The sequence below is a fragment of the Loxodonta africana genome, chromosome 1 (genome assembly GCF_030014295.1).
Source record: "Loxodonta africana isolate mLoxAfr1 chromosome 1, mLoxAfr1.hap2, whole genome shotgun sequence".
NCBI classification, from domain to species: domain Eukaryota; kingdom Metazoa; phylum Chordata; class Mammalia; order Proboscidea; family Elephantidae; genus Loxodonta; species Loxodonta africana.
This window is the reverse complement of record NC_087342.1, coordinates 223,974,260-223,997,107: the sequence shown is the minus strand read 5'-3', so window position 1 is coordinate 223,997,107 and position 22,848 is coordinate 223,974,260. Positions and strand designations below refer to the sequence as shown.

The following is a 22,848-nucleotide window of genomic DNA, read 5'->3' as shown; positions in this document are numbered from 1 at the left end:
ATATAAATATCATCTGTTTATCTTTTGGCTCTTTTGTCTTTGAAACACTAGGGGTTCCATCACTGAAACCGACAAGTAGAGAATGCTGGTTCAATCATGATTTACTTTAGTCTCTTTTGGTTTTATTTGTGGAAAACAGGCTGCCCATCAGGCATCTTCATCCTCACCCAAGCTGAGTGACGCATCACGTTCTCTCTCTTCCCTGGAAAATGCAAGGAAGATGCCCAGCCGTGTTTCTTCCTCCTCATCTAAAGACACGCAGTCCTGGCTGGACACAGTTAACAGCTCCTCCATGGCTGAGGACGCCGGACAGTCTGTACCGTTTGCCGTGCGGGTTCACTCACCTCTCCCCTCAGAGGCAGGCAGTCACAAGGCCCAGGAAGATGCCATGTCAGAAAGTGGAGTTTTGAACTCTTTATCCAGTGATGATACTTCTTCACTGAGTAGCAATGTAGGCCATCTTACTGTCCCAGACAAGCCTACTGGATCAAAGATGCCGGAGAGAGGTAAGCGAGCAAAGAATGTTTATTCTTGTTTGGGAAACGGATATTTGTATGTCTACGTGGAACTCTAATGTTCACTTGTCACAAGAGTGTTTAAACTTGTCAATGATTGGCCTGAGCCCAGCTTTCCTAGAGTTTGTGTACGGGAAACTCCAATTTCCGTGCAATTAGTTCAAAGCAGCCAGCCAACCAGTTGCCACTGAGTTGATTCTAACTCAGGGCGGCCCCATGTGTGCCGGAGTAGAACTGTGCTCCATAGGGTTTCACAATGATTGATTTTCAGACGTAGAGCACCAGGCCTTTCTTCTGAGGTACCTCTTGGTGGACTCAAACTTTTAACCTTTCTGTTAGCAGCTGAGCACATTAACCATTTGCACACCCAGGGGACTCCTTGAAATTCGTTACCAGCTATAAACGTTGCTTATCAAATGCTTTAGAATTATGAGACATATAAGCATAAATTAATGATACATTTCCACCAATCTGAAAAAAATTTTTGATTCCTTTTTTAGACTCGTGTCCCATTCCCTGGAGCTTGTGGTGATTAAATCAGTTTTGTAGTCTGTATTCTCAACCTCACTTCGATAGTTCTAAACTAACTTAGAGCAGCCCCCTGCCCTGGGCCACGGCCACAGACAATATCTGTTTTCTGTCAGTAGGTTCCTGCACGTGCTGTGTGGTTAACAGTGAGACAAACGAGTTCAAGAGCAGTGTGTGCTCTTTGGAGGTGGCACCAGGACCTTTAAACCAAAGGAGACCACTGCTTATTCTTTGGAAAAACATTCAAATCTTTGCAAAGGAAAGTGTTAAAAAAATTAAAAATTAATAATGGTGGTTTTCTTAATACTGTGTAATGATTGGTCCTTATCTTTGATTTAGGACCAACATCAATTGATCATGATGCATCTTTTCGATTTCCTGTGCCTTATTCCTTTTGGAGTAGAACAAATTTACCTGATATAAGATACTGAGCAAAGAAAATGATGAGTTTTTTTTTTCCCCCCTGTGGTTGTGTGGTTCTATGGAGAGAAAGGAGCACTGGTGGCACAATGGTTAAGGGCTCAGCTGCTAACTGAAAGGTTGGCATTCGAACCCACCCAGCAACTCCACAGGAGAAAGACCTGGCAATCTGCTCCACTAAAAATTACAGCCTAGGAAACCCTATGGGACAATTCTACTCTGTCACAGGGGGTCACTATGACTTGAATCGACTCAACGGCACCTAACAACAAAACAGAAAAAAAGTAGACTGCCTAAACTCCCATGATAACTGGACCGAGTTTCCTTGTGTCACAGATGACTGACTGCTCAACCCTCTCCCCTAGCCAAATCAGGGAACATTTCTTTAAGTCTTCAAATTTTAAGATGTACCCTATTAACTTAACATTTGGATCACAATGCAGACCCATTTGTGTGCATGCGTATGTGTGTGTGTGTGTGTGTGTGTGTGTGTGTGTTTGGCCACCGTTTTGAAATTGAATGCCCAGGTTGGTAACTCATTCTCCAGGTCACAGTAGTCACCATTCCTTGTGGCCTTACTTGCAGATGCTTCATAGAGTTGAGTGACCTACGTGGCCTCTGCTGGACTTTCATTTTATACTCCCTGTTTAGGACAACTCTTTGCTTTATATTAGAAAAAATACAATGACTGACAACATTGAAAAACTAAGCTACTTTTAGAAGAGAATGGCTGAGGTAGGGAGGTGAATGGGACCACTGTTGAGGAATATGTGAGGTGAAGGTTGGGACCGTGAAGAATGGAGAAGGGTAGACTCAAGCTGTTCTCAGGTTTGTGAGTTGTCATCATGTAGAAGTATTGGACTTAATTTGTAACTCCTTGGAAGTACAAAATTGAGACAAAGTACAAGTAAAAAGGAAGTAGATTTAGGTTCAGCTTCAGAAAATTCTTGGTAATGTCAAGAGCCATTCAAAATAGAATGAGCTCTTTAGAAGGTAATGCGTTCCTTGTCAGTGAAAGTGTTTACTCATTCTGAGATAATCATTTCATTGCATATTGATTGCATAGTGATCATAATCTTAGTTCTTGTGAGAGTGTACTGAGGAGAGAATTTTAGTTACTTGAACTAGATGACCTCTAACTTGATGTTTAGAGAATCCTTACAGACAGGACTGGTAGGGCTTAATAAAAATATAATAAAAAGTACCTCATCTTTTCTTTTCCTGCTGAAAAACAAGGTGAAAGTCTTATTTTAATCATTGAGCCATAAATAGAACTAGAAAAGTTACACACACACACCCTCTAGGATTAGCATGGCTTCAAAAGTAGAATGTCATTTTTGTTAGGTGCCTTTGAGTCATCGTGATTCATAGTGACCCTGTGTACAACAGAAGGAAACATTACCCAGTCCTGCGCGATCTTCACAGTCTTTGCTATCTTTGAGCCCATTGTTGCAGCCACTGTGTCAATCTATCTCATTAAGGGCTTTCCTCTTTTTCTCTGACCATCTACTAAGTATGGTGTCCGTCTCCAGGGACTGATCCTTCCTGGTAACATGTTCCAAAGTATGTGAGACAAGTCTCGCCATCCACCCTTCCAAGACAGATTTGTTTGTTCTTCTGGCAGCCAATAATCTTCGCCAACACCATAATTCAAAGGCATCAATTCTCCTTTGGTCTTCCTTATTCATTGTTCAGCTTTCACATGCATATGAGGTGATTGCAAATACATGGCTTGGGTCAGGCGCACCTTAGTTCTCAAAGTGATATCTTTGCTTCTTAACACTTTAAAGGGGTCTTTTACAGCAGATTTTTCTGGCGCATTATGTCTTTTGATCTCTTGATTGCTGATTGCATCAGTGTTGAGTAAAATGAAATCCTCTACAGCCTCAATCTTTTCTCCATTTTTCATGATGTTGCTTATTGGTCCAGTTGTGACGATTTTTGTTTTCTTTATGTTGAGGCGCAATCCATACTGAGGGCTGTGGCCTTTGATCTTCATTAGTAAGCGCTTCAAGTCCTCTTCACTTTCAGCAAGCAAGGTTGTGTCATCTGCATAACGCAGGTTGTTAATGAGTCTTATTCCAATCCTGATGCTGTGTTCTTCTTCATATAGTCCAGCTTCTCAGATTATTTGCTCAGCATAGAGATTGAATAGGTATGGTGAAAGAATACAACCCTAACAGACACCTTTCCTAATTTTAAACCATGCAGTATTCCCTTGCGAGTAAAATTCTGCTGAAGATAATTCAAAAATAGTTGCAGCAGTACATCAACAGGGAACTGCTATAAGGTCAAGCCGGATCCAGAAGAGACATAGGACAAGGAATATCATTGCTGATGTCAGATGGATCCTGGCTGAAATCAGAGAATATCAGATGTCTACCTGTGTTCTGTTGACTATGCAAAGGCATCCGAATCAGGAGTTTATTACAAATTATGGATAACATTGCAAAGAATGGGAATTCCAGAACAAAAGTAGAATACAGAATGGAATTCCACTTGGGTTCTTCCCCAGGAGATAACCCTGCAGATTGAAAGTTTTCCTTCAGGGCCAATCACCCGAGAGTCATGGGAAGATGCATGTAGTCCTTGTCAGCATCTAAATGCCGTCCTGGGAGTGCGTGGGCACAGAGCTGGCTGGGCCCCAATAGCTCTTCTCATCTATGAACAAGGAAGCCTGGTAATATTTAGCTTGGAGTTACTTCCAGCCTGACTAACGAAGTCTTATGCTTCCTCAAACAATTGGAAGTGAAGGTATTTCTCTCCGTAGATGGGAAGAGAAAATAAAATATTTTCCCCTCCCTGATTTGCTGGCAGTTGCCATATGTTAGAGAATTTTTGCAGATGATTCTCTCCTGCTGCCGGGCCTTGGTTACAATCCCAGAATAGCTAAACCACAGAAAGCCATCACTATGGAAACAGCTCCCCAGTCTTTACTTGCATTTCTGACGACTGGCTGTTGACTATTCAAACTGTGTACTCTGTGTGTGTGTGTGTGTGTTTAAACATGTGTGTGTTTGTGTGTTGGAGGAGAAGAAGGTAGCATTTCATTTCTGTGACTTCTAAAAATTATTGTTTTTCAGCTGCTAATCCAAAAAAATGAAGGCTTTGAAATTCCTGAGTTGGAAATATTGTTCAGGGTATTTTTATGACAGGGACTGAAGCTTAGATGTGGTCTAAGACAGGAGTTAGGATTTTAGAAGATTAGAGTCCCAGTCTCAAGATGCCTTTGCTGGAAAAAGAGGCTTTTATGCTACAAAAGGTTCTTAAAGTTTAATAACTGAGCCCTGAATCAAGCAGGCAGCATGTATTATAAAGTTCTTCTTATTTAGATAAGAGAAATATTTTGCAGTTGGTATGCAATTAAAATTTCCACTGCTGTAATTTTATAGTCAATGTAAATATCCTTTTAGACATTTCTCCCCTGCAGTGTAAGCCGTCTTAATGAAACAAGGCTGGGCGTTAATTGCATCCTATTGTCTTTCTACACTGGTACTTCCAGAGATAGATCTCCATGGACTCTTCACTTAGTCTGTCCACAAGGCATGGTAGGAAAGGAAATAATGGGGATAATGGGGTGTTCATCTCATCTCAATTTTACTCTGTGCTGTTCCTTTCTTTTGCGAGAGGTTATCTGACCCTTGAACTATGCCTGTGTGATGGTGAGCTGAAGTCCCTGGGTGTGCCAGTGGTTAATGCACTCAGCTAGTAACCAAAAGGTTGGAAGTTTGAATCCACTCAGAGGCACCTCAAAAGAGAAGCCCGGTGATTTACTTCCAAAAGATCAGCCATGGGAAACCCTGTGGAGCACAGTTCTTTGACACACACGCGGTTACCGTGAATTGACTGGACAACATCTGGTTTTCTGGTTTTTAATCATTAGTCACATTCTGCGTCTCTGCATTCATTATGTTCTACGTGGTGCCACTGTGGAGAAGAGTTTGCTTATACTCACTCAAGGAAATGAATAGCCGTACTGTGAACATTGGAAGCTGTTAGTCTACTAATAGGACTAACGCCCCATTTATAAAACTGAATTATCAAGTACAAGTGCAGCCAGAATTGATCTGGGGGTTACGTAGATTAGCAACTGAATAAAAAAACACTTTTAATTAAGAGGCAAAAGCCAAAACCAAACATACATGTGCATACGTGACATCTCAGGCAAGTGACATAAATGAGGCCAGACTTTAGGATTTAACAAATATTAGCCAAAAAAGTTTCCACAATCTGAGTGCCAACAGCACAGATGCTACAGGACTTTAGCTATTTTGGATGTTGCTGTAGGAATGACGTCAAATGTCTCTTCTTGAAGCAAGTAGATAGTACAAAAGAAGTCGAACACTGAATTTGATTTGATTTAGCATCATCGTTCTTTTTTTTTTTTTTACGTACTTAATATGTACTCGATGACAATGGGTTTTTGGAATATGTACTCATTTGTTGGAGCTACAGGAATACAAAGAGCAAGATGTAATCTCTGGTCTAAAATATCTAATGGGGAGAGTAGGAGGATGCAGACACATTTAACAAAAGAAAGCAGAGTCAAATAAGTGCCTCAAGAGAGGTACAAACAAAGTACTTAAGAGATTCAGAAGAGAGTAAGGATTCAAAACAAGGAAGACCATATCCAAGCGGAGGATCTTGGCAAGGAGAGGGGAGCACGGAAAAGCAGATAGAAAGGAGATTCGGACGGTGTTGCATGCTGGGCTAGGTGTTAGTTTATGTCCATAGTTAAAGGATGACTGTTCCTCAGTTGGTAATCATTTACTTGGAGCTATATTTTAGAAAAGGATTTCCTGTGGTGAAAACAGTTTGCAATCGGCTGCTATCTGAAAGTGGCTCTCCAGAAGAAATGCCTGGCAATCTGCTTCCGTAAAGGTTGTTGTTGTTGTGCGCCGTTGAGTCAAATCTGACTCATAGAGACCCTGTAGGAAAGAGTAGAACTGCTCCATAGGGTTTCCTAGGCTGTAATCTTTACCGGAGCAGATCGCCAGGTCTTTCTCCCGTGTAGCCGCGGGTTCAAACTGAAGACCTTTCAGTTAGCAGCTGAGTGCTTAGCCATTGCACTACCAACAGTTCTACTCCGTAACATGGGGGGTTGCCGCAGGCTGGGAGCTGACTTAATGGCATCTGACAACAACATACTTTAGAAAAATTAGTTTTAGAATGTAAGGTAGAATTGTATAAGGGAAATAGGAATTAAGTACTCTAACGAAGCTTTTGCAATAACTCAGGTGGCAGTAGAACTAGAAAGCACAGGAGATATTGAAGGGTTCTGCAGGATGCCTTTTAGGGTGAAGACTGCTCTAGGGCTTTGTATCCCTAGTACTTAACTTAGTCCCTAGAGTATTTTTCAGTGATCCTATTTTTGAACTATAACTTGAGAAATGAATCAGGAAAATCCTGAGTGTATGATTTGGGGCTTCAGTGGCATTAACCTGAGGCACACATGACCCACTACCCACTTTCTGTGCCCCCACACCAGATGGATAAATGACCCCAGAACATGTCAGGGAAGATTGATGATTAAGTTGCTTGGAAATTGCTGCAGTATCGCTAGGGTGACTGCAGTACTCAGACCTTTATTTCATCTTTTTTTAATCTCCTCTAACTTTTCCTGGGAAACCCTGGTGGCGTAGTAGTTAAGCCCTACGGCTGCTAACCAAAGGGGTGGCAGTTCGGATCTGCTAGGTGCTCCTTGGAAACTCTATGGGGCAGTTCTACTCTGTCCTATAGGGTCACTATGAGTCGGAATCGACTTGATGGCGCTGGATTTGGATTTTTTTTTGGCTTAACTTTTCCTGAGGCTAGAGGTTGTTGTGTGGGAGATGGTAGGAAGTGACTGGGGCAAGAGTTTTGAAGATGGTAACAATTATAACCTAGATTTTGGAGATGTTTAAATGTCGAGTGGCAATGACCATTTGGAAGAATTAGGAGGAGTTAAGGAATTGGAGGTCATAACTAAAGATAGAAGATAGAGAACATGAATAAGGTAATTCTACTCAGGATTCCTGCGCTCAGAGAGTAAATTGAAAGGTGAAGACTTCAGACATAGAGCAATTTCAGGAGTTGAAGGAGGGGTGTTACAAATGATCTGCTCTTGGTATAAATATGCTAGGTACACACCTGCTCATCGACACAGGTTTTCTGCCCAGAACTGGCAATCCATTCCAGATTAAAACAGCATCTGTCATGACAAAAGCAAGTCTTTGAAGTCAATCATGTTAAAACTCAAACCAAATCCATTGCCATCGAGCCGATTCTGACTCATCGTGACCCTATAGGACAGAGTAGAACTGTCCTGTAGAGTTTCCAAGGAGCTCCCGGTGAATTTGAACTGCCAACCTTTTGCTTAGCAGCTGTAGCTCTTAACCACTACACCAGCAAGGTTTCCTTTGATGGTGGACCGCTTTCTAAATCAATGTAACTCTCAGCCAAAGTGATCAGCCGCAGGTTTTCCCCACCCCTTACTTTGGCTGCGATGCAGAAGTTCTCCCTGTGTTTATCATGTGGCCAAGTGGACCCAGGTGGTTTTGAAAGTCATTATTAGAAGGGTTTTCAGTATTTTCCTTTGTCTTATAACTTCTTCCTGTTTTTGATAAAATGCTTGGTTTTCTTGTTCCTTTCATAACTCTGTTCCATATTAATATTCTCCAGCATTTCTTCAGTTTAATAAGGATTACTTAGAATTGTGGGAAGTATTATACAAGGGTATATAAACTATTATAATTACATATATGAATGTATATATAAAAAAAAAAAACCCAGTGCCGTCGAGTCGATTCCGACTCATAGCGACCCTACAGGACAGGGTAGAATGTATGTATCTATAAGTAAACAGGTGTGTATAATACTTACGTAGCCACTATTCACTCAGGAAATAGAAATTAGTACTAGGGATACAAAGCCCTAGAGCAGTCTTCACCCTAAAAGGCATTCTAGAAGCTTCTTGTGAAATTCTTTCTGTGTAGCTGGAATTAGTTCATTTTCATTGCTTTTTAGCACTCCATACCATGAGAAATTTATCCACTGTTGATGGCCAAATGTCTTCCAGTTTGGGGCCCTTGTGTAAAAGGCTGTGATGGGCATTCTTGTATGTGTGTCCTTGACCACATATGCCTGCACTTCTCTTGGGGTATTTACCTAGTAGTGGAATTGCTAGCCATGGGGTATGCATATCTTCAACTTTACTAGAGGAGGATAAGTTGTTTTCTAAAATGGTTCTACCAAATCACATTCCTCCAGCATGGTCGAGAGCTTGCAAACCCCACATCCTCACTAGTAATGTTGGACTTCTTAATTTTCACAAAGTGGGCAGATGGTAACCTTGATTAATGATGAGATTTAGCACATTTTCCACATCGGTCTTATTGTTCACACTTTTGTCCATGCCTCTATTCAATTGTTTTGTTTTCCCAATACATTTGTAGGAGTTTATAACAAAATTATGGCCACTCTTTCATTGTCTGTTATGCAAATATCTTCACCACTTTTAACTTCTCTTTTTACTTTTTGATGTACCTTTTAATGACTGGAGGCCAATTTTAATGTGGTTAAATTCATCAATTTTTTCCTTTTTGGTTAACGATGTTTATTTTCTTTAATAAACTTTCCCTACACTGACATCAGTGGATAAGTATGAAAATATTCCTCTATATTATATTCTACAAGCTTACTCTGCTTGGAATGATGTTTATGTGTGTTGTGAATAGAATACAATATCATCTTTTCTCTATGTTCATATGTAATTTTTCTAGTATCATGAAAATTTATCCACATGAATTTTTAGTGCAATCTATGTTGTAAATCCAGTACGATTGCTTCTTAGAACTCTGTCCATTGATCTATTTTTTCTACTGTGGCCCATACTACTCTTTAAAAAAAAAAAAAATTATTATTTGGTAGAACAAGTATTCCTCCTTGGTCTTCTTTTTAAGAAGTGTCTTATCTATTCTTGACAATTTTAACGGCCATATAAATTCTCGAACCAGCTAACCTAGTTTCACAAGCACACATACACACATACATACACAAACACACGATCTTGTGGGATTTTGGTATGGTTAAAGTAACTGTGATTTTTACAAAAGGCAGTGTAAAGGGCTTAGAGAGAGACTAGGCTAAGGTGAGGTGCTGAGGGTGGGGTGTGTCTCTCTGGTAAGTTGACATTGAGCAGAAAACTGATGGAAAAGAGAGAATGAGCCAAATGGACATCTAGGAAGAGCCTTCCAGGCAAAAAACACACCAAGTATAAATGCCCTGCACTTGCACAGTGCTTGTTATGATCAAAGACCAGCAGGGAGGTAAAGTGTCTACTGTGTAGGGTGTGAGGTGAGAGATGAGGTGTAAAAGGTAGACACAATCAGATCATGGAGGGCCATGATGAGGACCCTGGGTTCCGCGCTGAGCAAAGTGGGAAGCTTTTGGAGGGTTTGAGGAGAGGAGTGACACCATCTGATTTATGTTTTAAGAGAATGCTCACAACAGACAATAGGGAGCATTGGTGAAAGCAGGATGGCCATTTAGGAGGCTATGTAACAGTTCAGGTGAGAGATGGCGGTGGCTTGTCCTAGAGTGCTGGTGATAGAGGTGGGAGGATGGTCAGATTCTGTGTATGTTCCAGGGAGTGCTACAGGATTTGCTAATGTGAAGTCTGAAAGTCAGAGAGAAGAGTCAACGATGATCTCAAGGATTTTGGCCTGAATGACTAGAAGAATGGAGTCATCAGTTCTTGAGATGGGAAGGACCTGATGTTTGGAGGTGCGAGTCAAGAATTTAATTTTAGAAAAGTTAAAACTGAACTGCCTCACAGAAATCCAAGTGAAGAGGACAGGTAAACAGTGGCTATATGAGTCTGGAGTTCAGGGGAGGGCTTGGAGATATAAAATTGGTAGCCAGTGGCGTGTAGATAGTATTTGAAGAGTGGGGCTGGTTGAAATCACCCAGAGAGGAAGATAGAGAAGGAAGAGGTCAGAGTGTTAGCCCTGGGATATCTTGATATTTGTAGACTGGCAAGATGAAGAGGTGCCTGCAGAACAGATTAGAAGAAGTAAGGTAGGAAGAGAACCAAGAGAGTCATTATCCAGGGGAATAGGTGAGTAAAGGGATCATTTCTATAAAGTACTCAGCATAGGGTAGGTACTAAAAAAAAAAAAAAAAAAAAACAGCTATTATAATATAAAGGTATGTTCAAAAGGGAATTTAAAGGAAGCCTTACTTATATCATAGAGTTACAGGTCAAATCTTTGGCTGTTAAGTATGTAAAAGCATTCTCCAACATTCCAAATAAAGACTATTTCCATTAAGTTAACAACAATATATATACACATACATATATATAATGGCATATAGCTGTTGTATGCCATTGAGTCAATTCCAACTCATAGCAACCCTATATGACAGAGAACTGCCCCATAGGGTTTCCTAGGCTGTAATCTTTATGGGAGCCATCCCCACAAATCATTGCTATGTTTGAGACCATTGTTGCAGCCACTGTGTCAATCCATCTTATTGAGGGTCTTCCTTTTTTTCACTGATCCTATACTTTACCAAGCATGGTGTCCTTCTCCAGGGATTTGTCACTCCTGATAACATGTCCAAAGTACGTGAGAAATGCCTCCCCAACCTTGCTTCTAATGAGCCTTCTGGCTCTACTTCTTCCACGACAGATTTGTTCGCTTTTTTGGTGTATTTTGGTGTGTTCCCTGGTACATTCAATATTCTTTGCCAACACCATAATTCAAAGGCATTGATTCTTGTTCCATATTCCTTATTTATTGTTCAGCTTTCACATGTATATGAGGCTATTGAAAATACCATGGGTGGGTCAGGTGCACTTTAGTCTTCAAAATTACATCTTTACTTTTTAATATTTTAAAGAGGTCTTTTGTAGCAGATTTTTCCAAAGCAATATGTCATTTGATTTCTTGATGGCTGCTTCCATGGATGTTGATTTTAGATCCAAGTAATATGAAATATTTGACAACGTCAATATTTTCTCCTATTATGATGTTGCTTATTGGTCCACTTGGAGGATGCAGATATATATACATAAAGAGTGGTCACATTTTATTATGGACATTACAAGTATTTTTCCCGGTGTATTAATTTTTCTTAAAATTTCTTTATAGTGCCTTCATACAATAAATTTACATTTTTAGTTGTAAATTTGTCATTATTTTCTTTCTGGGCTTTGGGTTTTTTGTCATCTTCAGCAAGGTCTTTCTTACCCTGGTTTATGATGATATTCTCCTATATTTTCTATTTATACATGTATAGGATTTACAAAGATAGCTCTTTTATATATAGTTTTATGAATCTAACTTATTTTTAAGTGAACATTCAATTGCCCAGTGCCGTTTATCATATAATTCATTCTTTTCTCAGTAGTTTATATTGTCACCAAAATTCCTATGTATGTGTGCATTTGTTTCTGCAGTCCTTATTATACTATTTCATTGATCTTCCCTTTTATCACTTTGCCAGTTCTGGAGTTAGATTCTACTTTCATGGAATGCTTTGATATGCAGGAAAGCATTCCTTACCTTGGTACTATCTTCCAGATAACCTTTTGAATTTATTTTCAAGTTTTATTTAAAGTATTACATTTGGTATTTGATTAAAATTTCTTTGAATTTTTTGATTAGATAAAAAGTGCTATCTTTACAAGTTCAGTCATTCTATGCACATGGTATATCTGTCCATGCAAGTCATTCTATGACTTTAAGTACAATTTTCTTCTAATAAGCTTAGCACAAATCTTACTAAGTTTGTTCCTAGGCATTTTATAATTATTTTTATACTTGTGAATGGAATTCTTCAATTGCATTGTGTTTTATGATTATTATTGCTGGTTTGAAGGGTGGTATTTAGTCATCTTACCTTTCAGTTAGAAGGTTTGTTGTTATTTTTTTGGTGTTCTAGGTAAATAATGCTATGTTCCAGGAAATGACCATTTCAGATTATTATCTCTACGGTTACTCCTCGTTCCTTTTTCTTTCTTTTGTATCGTCAGAGCTTGCCTGAGCTTTGTTTGCTTTATTACTTTTTTCACAAAAAAGTGTCTGGTTTTATTGATTGCGTATTATTTTTGCTATTCAGCTAACAAAATTCTGCTTTATCTTTATAAATTTTTCCTTCTATTTTATTTTGGTTTATTGTTATTATTATTTACCCTTTCTAGCTACTTGTGTTGATTGCCTGTTTGATTCACTTTTCATCTCTTTTTTTTCCCTAGTGAATTTGTGTAGGCTCTGAGCACATCTTTGACTGTAACTTGCAGTTCGTTTTATGTAACACTTTTGCTATTGCCCATCTGTAAAGAGCTCATTTTAATAGTGAATTAAGCTTTAATTTATTCTTTAACCAAACATATGTTTAGGACAGTGTTTTAAGGTCTCAAAGAAAATAGATGTTTATATGGCTATCTTCTTGGGGAATCACAAAAGGTCAGTGATATGATTTAAAGAATTATGCCAATAGTCCAAGAAAAGGAATATGGATTTCTTAATGACAGTGCATACAGAAATCTCTCTGTAGGAGTATGGTTACACAGAACTGGAGATAACCCTGCATGCCCGAGGTCTGAGGATTGCTTCTCTGATCCACAAGGATTCTTGAGATCATTTTGTTATTAGTTGCAGTTGACTCAGCTCCGACTCATTGTGACTTTATGTATAAACGGACAAAATGCTGCCCGGTCCTGGGAAATCCTCACGATTTTGGGAATGTTTGAGCATATTGTTGCAGCTGTCTCATGGAGGGTTTCCCACATCTTTACTGACGCTTTGCTTTAGCAAATGGAATATCCTTACTAGTGATTGATCTTTACTGATAATGTGTCCAAAGTAAGCAAGACAGAGTCTCACCATCCTCACTTCTAAGGAGCATTCTGGCTGTGCTTCCTCCAAGATAGACTTGTTCATTCTTCTGACAGTCCATGGTGTAATCAATATTCTTTACTAACAACACAGTAGGTATGCATCGAATCGTCTTCAGTTTTTCTTTTTCATTGCCCAGCTTTCACATGCATATGAAAGTATTGAAAAGACCATGGCTTGGGTCAGGTGCACTTTAGGCATCAGTCTTGAGATCATACACCTGCAAATTACACTACTCACCCTGAAAAGAATGCTGTCTTGTCTTGTAGGACATTCCCAACCTCATGGTCTCAGATCGATTTGTTTGTCTCTTTAATTATATCCTCCTGCCCCTTCCTGGCTGTTCTGGAGACCTCTGATCACATGTCTCCTCCCTCAACGAGAGTAAGTAATTGGAATGAAACAACCCAACACATGTCTGAATGTGCAGGTAGAAAGGGCAAAACTAAGGTCTATTCCTGCACTTCCTTTTTTGTTAATTTCTCTCCCCGCAATTTTATGCTTTCTTAATTAAAACCAAAACAAATAAGGTTCTACCTGCCTCAAAACTATACAAACTATAGAAAGCATTAGGTTAAAAAAATTTGGTTTTAATTTTAACTTATCTAGACACTTGAAACTTAACAGATACAGTTTACTTATAGAGTTTTTAAAGAATCTAATTCCAAAGTTTGCTCATTGTCCTTATTTGATATATGGGTAGGTGAAGGAGGTAAAAATGGGATCAGTAATGGAACTTTTGACTACTTAATGAATGTTTAAGGAGCCCTGGTGACCCAGTGGTTAAGCACTTGGCTACTAATCGAACAGTCAGTGGTTCAAACCCACCAGCACTTCATGGGAGAAAGATGTGGCAGTCTGCTTTGTAAAGATTATAGCCTTGGAAACCTTGTGGAGCAGTTCTACTCTGTCCTATAGAGTCGCTAACAGAATTGACTGGACAGCAATGAGTTTGGAATGTTTAACAGATTTATTGGGGAATCACTATGTTCTAGACATAACTGGGCATTTGGAGATACTTTTGTGCATAATGAGGGCAATGTCCCTCTCTCATAGAATCTATGATCTGGTGTATGTATCCATTTTGGCAGGGTGGAGAGACAATAAGCCAGTAAATAAGAGAACAGAATACTTTCTGGAGGTGGCTGAGTACCACGAAGAAAACAAGGTGTCGGATATAATAATGGGGAGGAGGAGGGACCTTAGCTTAGATGGGTGGTCAAGGAGGGCCTTGCTGAGGGGGCATTTGGTCTGGAGCCTAAATGGCACATAAGAACCTACCATGTGAGCAACAGCTAGTACAACATTCCAGGCAGAGAGAACATAAAGTGCAGGGGCCTAAGATTGGCACAAGTTCTGCTGTTCAAGAGACAGAAAGAAACCCACATGGCTGGAGCAGAGTAGGCAGGTGAGGCATAGTAAGAGATTGGAGAACCTGCTTATGCAGGGACTGGTGAGCCCCATAAGGAGTTTGGATTTTGTTCTAAGTGCAATGAGAAGTTTTTGGAGGACTTGAAGCTGGGGAGTGTTAATGGTGTGGCTTACCTTTAAAAAGATCCTATCCTTATATGGAAAATGGATATTGAAAGGCTAAAGTAGAAGCCAGGAGACCAGTTAAGTACCCATTGAAATAGGCCAAGAATGGATGATGGTGACCTGGACCAAGGTGGTAGCAATGGGAGATAAAAAAATACACGTATTTGGAATATATTGTAAAGATATGATGTAAGATTCATAAAGGATCTTTGCCTGTTTTGTTCATTGCTCTACACCCTGTGCCTGAACCATACTGGTCCAGTACACAATGGACACTCAAGCCTGTTTGGTAGATGAATTGAATAAATGAATGGCTCAAATGTGTGAGGGAAGGAGAGGGATAGAGGGTGAGTTATGGGTTTTCCAGCACGTTCAATCCACTGTAGCATTAAATACAAATGCTATTTTATAGGATCATCTCCTGGGAAAGGGTTTGCTAGGAAGAGTTTTAATGGCCGTATTTAAATATGTAACTCTAAATATGTATACCAAGGATCTCCTATAATGCAAAAATGAAGATGTTGTGAAGTAATTACAGATCACACTGGAATATAATCATAGAGATAAGGAAAAGAGAGCTCCATTTTAAAAAGGCGAGAACATTTCTCTGCTCTAAACCTTCATTTTCTGCTTAGTGAAATTGAGGTTGGATAACTTCTTCCTTCCTCTTGCCTAACTGCCCTTGGCCTGAAGGGAACTCCCTCCCCCATATCCTTCCTCCTTCTGAATCTTCCATTTGTTTTTTTGTGCTCAACTGTCCCCATCATGGATTCGCATAGCTAATGGATCCAGCAGGTTCTGGCCGTTCTGGCCGTATTTATCTACAGTGCAGTGGGTTTTGGATCCCTTGAGTTTAAGCAACTTTTCAACTTTTTTGTCCATTTCTTTTGCATTCAACCTTCAAATCATAAACATATTTAAAAAAGAAAAAAATACTGACCAAATGTCTTTTTTGTGTGTATGCCAAAGTTTTTTGTTTCCTAGGATGTGAGCAGAAATAAAATTTTTATGCCTACATTAAATATTTCACCTAATCTTGGAAGCTCGTATCATTCGAAGAATTAAGTTTGAAAAACAAATGGCATATTTATTTTAAGGTGGATACAGATGGTTGGGCAATGGAATATTAACCTAAGATTATTTCAGAAAATCACTGCCACAAGATATAACAATAATAAAACAAAAGAATAATATTAAAGATCACCAAGTAGACTAGGTTTATGCTTATCAATGAAAGTAATAATACAGTAGAAGGTATTGCGTTGCCTTATGTATGAGTCCAGATAGCACTGGAGAAGCAGAACCAGTATGATACACATTCAAACACACACACACACACACACATACACACACACACACAGATTTATTTCAAGGAATTGGTTTGCATGATTGTGGGGCTGGTAAGTCTGAAATTTGTAGGGCAGGCCGGGCAGTTGGAAACTCCTGGGCAGGAGGGGTTGCTTTAGTCCACAGGCGGAATTCCTTCTTCCTTAGGAAAGCCTCCCTTCTGCTCTTAAGACCTTTAAACTGATCAGATCAGGCCCACCCAGATTGCCCAGGATAACCTCCTTTACTTAAAGTCAACTGATTGTAGATGTTAATCATATCTTCACATTACCTTCACAGCCAGAGCTAGATTAGAGTTGAACCGAATACCTGAATACTATAGCTTAGCCAAGTTGACACATAAAACTGACCATTACTCCTGACTTAACCAAAACATCAAATGCATAAGAGAAAACAAGGACATGACTCTGGTAGAGAGGATAAAGCAAAAGTAGAAAAATGAGGGTAATCTAAGTGAAACTACCCTTCCCTCAGAGTCACAAGAGCACAAGAAAATACTAGCTTTATACTTGGGTGTTTTCTTTGTCTTTCTCCTAATATGTTTGATTTCTCTTTCATGGAATTTCTTTTCCCTGCCTTTTTTTTTTTTTTTTAAAACCACTGCTCTCTCCCAACTAGCATTCTGCCAGGTTTGCATTCTTAGTTTCTAAGCACTCATACCTCTCTCTTGTATACATGGGCGCAGCCTACCATGACCCTGACTCTCATCTTCTGCTCCTGATTCTAACTGGTTCATTATGCGAGGTGTCCAGTTCAAATCCCCAAGTAGAGAATATGATTGTCTGGCCTGTGTCATAGGTTGATACCTAGGTGGATGTGGTTACCAGGAGCAGGAGGAAGGGGGAAAAGGGAAGCCATTGGTTGGGAAGCAGTGAGTTTCTTTTTATGGGGATGGAAAATTTGGTAACAGATATTGGTGATGGTTGTGTCACATGATTGATGTAATTGGTCTCACTGAATGGTCCACGTGAAAAATGTTGGGTTATCTGTATTTTTACCACAAATATATTCATGGTATAACATAATGTTTAAGACAATGAGCTTTGGGTTCATAACCTAGGTTTACCTCTTTGTGGCATTAGTCAAGCTTCTTAATCTTTCTATGTGTTGATATTCTCACCTTTGTATCACTGCTACTTTCCTCTCAGGGTTGTTACACAGATGAGCTAACGCTGGTAGAGCGGTTAGCACAGTGCCTGTCACATAGTAAGAACTCAGTAAGTGCTATCTCCACCACCACCATTTGCAGCAAAAACAGGAGATTTCTCTCTCCAAACCATACCGTGCTATGCTTGGTCAGTAGGAGTCTTCCTGTTAAAATGAATTATCCAGATGTGGCTTAATGATAATAATTTAATACTGTGTCGTTACGACTCAAAATCCTTCGCTGTGTTTCAGCGTTGTCAGAGTTGTTCATTGGAGAAAGTCTATAAAACGCTTTTGATCTTTTGGCGTCAGGCGCTGTATTAAATAACATTTGTAAAGTATTAAAGGCTAGGCGATGTCCAAATGATTGTATTGTTACTTCTTTTTGTGACAAGCGCTTTCCATGGTCTTTTCTTTCTCTAAGACTTAGAACATGGCACATGAAGTAGGAATTGCTGTTTTCTACCTAAACCTTTCCACGTTTTTCATGTTTGGAGCTGTAATCGTTTTTCTTGGGGCATCACTTAGCCTTTCCCAATCTCAAAAATGGTTCCTTTCAAATTCTGGTACGAAGTATGGCACATGCATTTCCCTCCTGTCTCCTGAAAGGAGCATTTATATCCTAAATAGAAAATATACGCAACATTCTAGAAAGCACAAGGGCACACCAAAAATAAGACAGTGGAGGAGGCGAAGTTGAAAATACAGCACTTGAGGAGATAATCTGCACACAGTGTTCTCAGCAGCCACGCTCTGGGCCCCCTGGAGCATGCCTGCCCTTTGGAAAGCAGACAATAGCTTGGGGTTCGTAGGAGGACGAGAAAGGAGTAGCACATTCACTTGACATAACCTTGGAAAGGCGTGAACTTACAATCCTTAGTTTAAAATGTTTCATCTTATTTGCTAATGTCTCTAAAAGGACCTTGGAATTAATAAAAAATACCATCCCTTTCCTGAATCTAAATTTCTAGGTGGCACAGTGGTTAAGAGCTCTGCTGCTAACCAAAAGGTTGGCAGTTCAAATCCACCAGCTGCTCCTTGGAAACCTGATTAAAAAAAAAAAAAATCCCAAACCCATTGCCGTCGAGTGGACTCCGACCATAGTGCTTCCAAGGACCACCTGGTGGATTTGAACTGCCAAGCTTTTGTTTAACAGCCATAGCTCTTTACCACTACATCACCAAGGTTTCTGAGGAAACCTGATAGAGAAGTTCTATTCTGTCCTCTGGGGTTGCTATGAGTCAAAATGGACTTGATGGCAATGAGTTTGGTTTTTTGGTTTAACCTGAGTTTGGAGACAGCTTACTAGTCCAACCCCTTGAGCCACTGAGCTAGTCTAACAGATGGGAAGGGTGACCAACATTTACCTCTAATTCCCACCAACTCAACATATGATATGCTGATGCTTTAGAACAGGGATTATGGACATACTCCTCTGGGCAAAGCCAGATTCCCGCCCCCTGCCCCAAATAAGACATGGCAAACAGAAAATTAGTGCTGCTTAATGGATAAGTCCCAACTTTTTTTTTTTGTTGTAATTTCAGTCCCTTTCTTTTCCAATGAGTTGAGGCCAGTGTTTTATGACAAATTGCTGATAAGTAGTCTAGCCTGAGAGTCTCTGGTTAAGTGCTTGGCTGCTAACTGTAAAGGTTGGTGGTTTGAGTCCACCCAGCACCTCGGAAGAAAGGCCTGGTGATCCACTTCTGAAAAATCAGCCTTTGAAAACTATGGAGCACAGTTCTACTCTGACACACATGAGATTTCCATGATTCGGAGTCGACAGCAACTGGTTTAGCCTAGCCTTACTTCTCAGAGTATGGTCTACGGAACTTAGAATCTCAGCCCTGCCCCAGCCTGACTGCATCAGAATCTGCATTTTAACAAGATCCCTGGGTGATTTGTATGCACGTTTTGCTTTGAGAAGTACTGACCTTTTAGAGCGTGGGCCTGCACAGTGTGGGGTTGAATTTTTATTCTTAAGTCCATTACTGATTTGCGCTTTAGAAAGATCACTTACTGTTTTGCAAGAATCTCCATTTTCTCATCTATAAAATAAAAATAGTTTTCATCTTACTTGGCAAAGCACTTGTGAAGATAAATGAGACAGACTAGAAAGTACCTTATGTGGTGATGGGAATGCAAGTCCTGTCACTTTATGTTGGAAGGCTAAAATATACACTTGAGAGGAAGGAGAACAATTCCATTTGAAACATTTGACTGTCAGACAAGATGCATTTATTTTGTTTCAGATGACAAAACCAAAAAAAAAAATCAAAGAATTTTAAGGGAGGTGGAAATAATGAACTCGGCTTCTGTTTCCAATAGGCAAGAGATAAGTGGTCTTTTCTGTCAACTTTGTTTCCTTGCTGTTTGCAAATCTGGTGAAATAAGGGAAATAGTCTACAGCGTTTCTCATATGAATTATAATTTAGAACAATACTTGCATGAGAACAATAAAAGGGGAATTAACAAATATGAATGTATTGAAAAGCCTCTTAAAAGTACTGGGGTAGCACCACTGACTGCTCTGACAGGGATTACAATACAGGGCCCTGGACAAAGCTGGAGAAAAATGTAGAACAGAATTCGAACCCAAAAAGCAAGACCAGACTTGCTGGCCTGACAGAGTCTAGAGAACCCCTGGGAGTATGGCCTCTGGACACCCTTTTAGCTCTGCAATGAAGTCACTCCTGAGGTTCACCCTTCAGCCAAAGATTAGACAGGCCCATAAAACAAAATAAGACCAAAGGGGCACACCAGCCCGGGGGCAAGGACTAGAAGGCAGGAGGGAACAGGAAAGCTGGTAATAGGGAACCCAAGGTTGAGAAGGGAGAGTGTTGACATGTCGTGGGGTTATTAAGCAATGCCATAAATTAATATGTGTACTAATTGTTTAATGAGAAGCTAGTTTGTTCTGTAAACCTTCATCTAAAGTACCCATACCATACCCGTTGCCGCTGAGTCGATTCTGACTCATAGCAACCATATAGGACAGAGTAGAACTGCCCCATATGGTTTCCAAGAAGCGCCTGGTGGATTCAAACCGCTGACCTTTTGGTTAGCAGCTGTAGTTCTTAACCACTATGCTACCAGGGTTTCCATTTAAAGTATGATAAAACAAAAATACCACAGAAGAAAATACTGGGGTAGCCCTATTGGTTTAATAAGCCAGAATTAGACTTACTCATGGCAATTGGGAAGGGCTCTCACCTCTGCTTTGGGGTCAGGGGCAAACCGTATTTGGTTATATGGTTGTACCCTCTGGGTACTTTTTGGTACTATGAGCCTATTTATCATCACCTTTCATTATTATTGGTTGTCTATTTTATGGCCCTGAGAAGACCTAAACAGTAGCCATTAGCAACAGTAAAAATCAATATAAAGTCATTGGCTCAGTCTTGACTTGCCGGGATCACAGGTATGTCCCCTAAGCGTGCGATAATATGTGGTACAGCCCTCAGACTTTGGCATAAAGAAGCCAGTAAGGGTATTTTCTTGACTCCTAACATCACTTTATAGCCCTATGTTTGCGGGCAGTTCTGGAATCAGGTTATTTGACGTCAGACATACAATCTCTAAGTTTCAGGTTTCCCCTGAGAAGAGACTGACAGCTGAGAGGCAAGAAAATAAGTGGTAGTTTGCCTTTTATTCCACCCCCATTTCCCCAACAGCTTGAATTATCTGGGCATACTTGCTCCTTACTGCCATCTCCAGTTTCTAGATGAATTCACATTGAGAGTATTCATTTGTTTGAATATTATTTGGTCATATTTTAGGATTAGCTTTCAGTAATTCAAGCAGGTCCACTTTTCCTTGTGCGTTAATTTTAAAATTTCACTATTTCTTAGAAGGTCAAGTTATGTGTGTGTGTGTGTCGCATGTGTGTATATGTATTAAGGGGCGCTGGTGGCGCAGTGGCTGAGAGCTAACCAAAAAAATCTGCAGTTTGAGTCTACCAGCTACTCTTTGGAAACCCTACGGGGCATTTCTTCTCGGGTTACTATGAGTTGGAATTGATTCAACAGCAATGGGTTTGGCATATATATGTATATAAAATGCTACATGCATTATATATACTCTATGCATATATATATATTTTTTTATGCATGTATTATATATATGGAAACCCTGGTGGTGTAGTGGTTAAATGCTACAGCTGCTAACCAAAAGATCGGCAGTTCAAATCCATCAGGCGCTCTGGAAACTCTGTGGGGCAGTTCTGCTCTGTCCTATAGGGTCGCTATGAGTCGGAATTGACTTGACGGCAGCGGGTTTGGTTTTTGGGTTATATGTATACACACACACACACACACACACATATACATATACATAGACACACATATGTAAATAAAATCTTGAAAATCCTGACTCAAAAATACAGATTTGTAAGGATCATTAAATATCCTGATGGCTAATACTCGGAAGTTTAAGAAATTAGGGAAAGGAATGGAAGAGGCAAGGATACTCTGATTTTTTTTTTTTTAACACAAAGATAATATATTCTCATATAAATATATTATATATTAAATAATATTAAAATTATACTAAAAGGGAGTCCTGTTGTTTTTCATTTAGGGCATGTACTTTATTCCATAACCTTCCAAGATTCTGAAGTTATTTTCATCTTTCTTAATTTAATATTTATCGAAATGGTACATGATCTTAATATAATCATTTTTATTCTGACATAATTACAAACTAATGTATTGGTCAAAAATAATATTACTTTCTATCACAATTTTTTGTAGCACAACTGAGCTTCTTGGTGAACATGGGAATTTAGAGAAGCCATGCTATTTTATTTTCTTTGTTAAATATTTGTTTGCTTTGCTTCTTGCAGCTTGTTAAAAATTACATTATTTCTGTTAAAAATACTGTGACGTTGAAAGCTATATGTTTAGATGTTATTTGAAGCATAGTCCTACCTGGCTAACTGTAAAATCATGTAAAATTACTGTGTCCTTGCCTTTCTACAACCTACCAGTCCTCAATCCTAATGTCCCCTCTAAGATCCAGGTGTCTTTCCTCTTAATTGTCCTAAGACTTTCTGATGTGTCCAGTTTAATTCCAAAATTATTTCCATGACTTTTTCTTACTATTTCTGCTGTGCAAGTATCATCAATTACAATGACAGTCATATTCAAGGCCACTTATTTTGAAAGCTTTGCTAAGATATATTTCATATACCGTAAAATTGACATATAAAAGTGTACTGTTCAGTAGTTTTTAATATAGTCAGAGTTTTACAATCATCACCACACTCTGAGACATTTTCAAGACCATTAGCTGTCATTCCATATTCCTGCTCTTCCTGCCCCAGCCACAGGAAACCACTGGTCTACTTTTTGTCTCTATGAATCTGCCAGTTCTAGACATTTGTTATAAATGCAATGACACTATATGTGGTCTTTTGTGAAAGGCAACTTTTGCTTAACATAATATCTTCAAGGCTCATTTATGTTGTAGCCATGTGT

At 39.5% G+C, this 22,848-nt stretch overlaps 1 protein-coding gene across 22 annotated transcripts in view; it reads left to right on the top strand.

The window, feature by feature from the left end:
- IPCEF1 (interaction protein for cytohesin exchange factors 1) overlaps positions 1-22,848 on the top strand; it is a 319,466-nt gene that overhangs the window by 193,876 nt on the left and 102,742 nt on the right. For 21 of the 22 annotated variants that reach the window (XM_064292423.1, XM_064292438.1, XM_064292427.1 and 18 more), the window contains one exon: positions 140-506. The exons of the other annotated variant lie outside the window; for it this stretch is intronic. In XM_064292423.1, the coding sequence (XP_064148493.1) occupies positions 140-506 (367 nt within the window). The remainder of the gene's footprint in view (positions 1-139; positions 507-22,848) is intronic. 22 annotated transcript variants of the gene reach the window in all.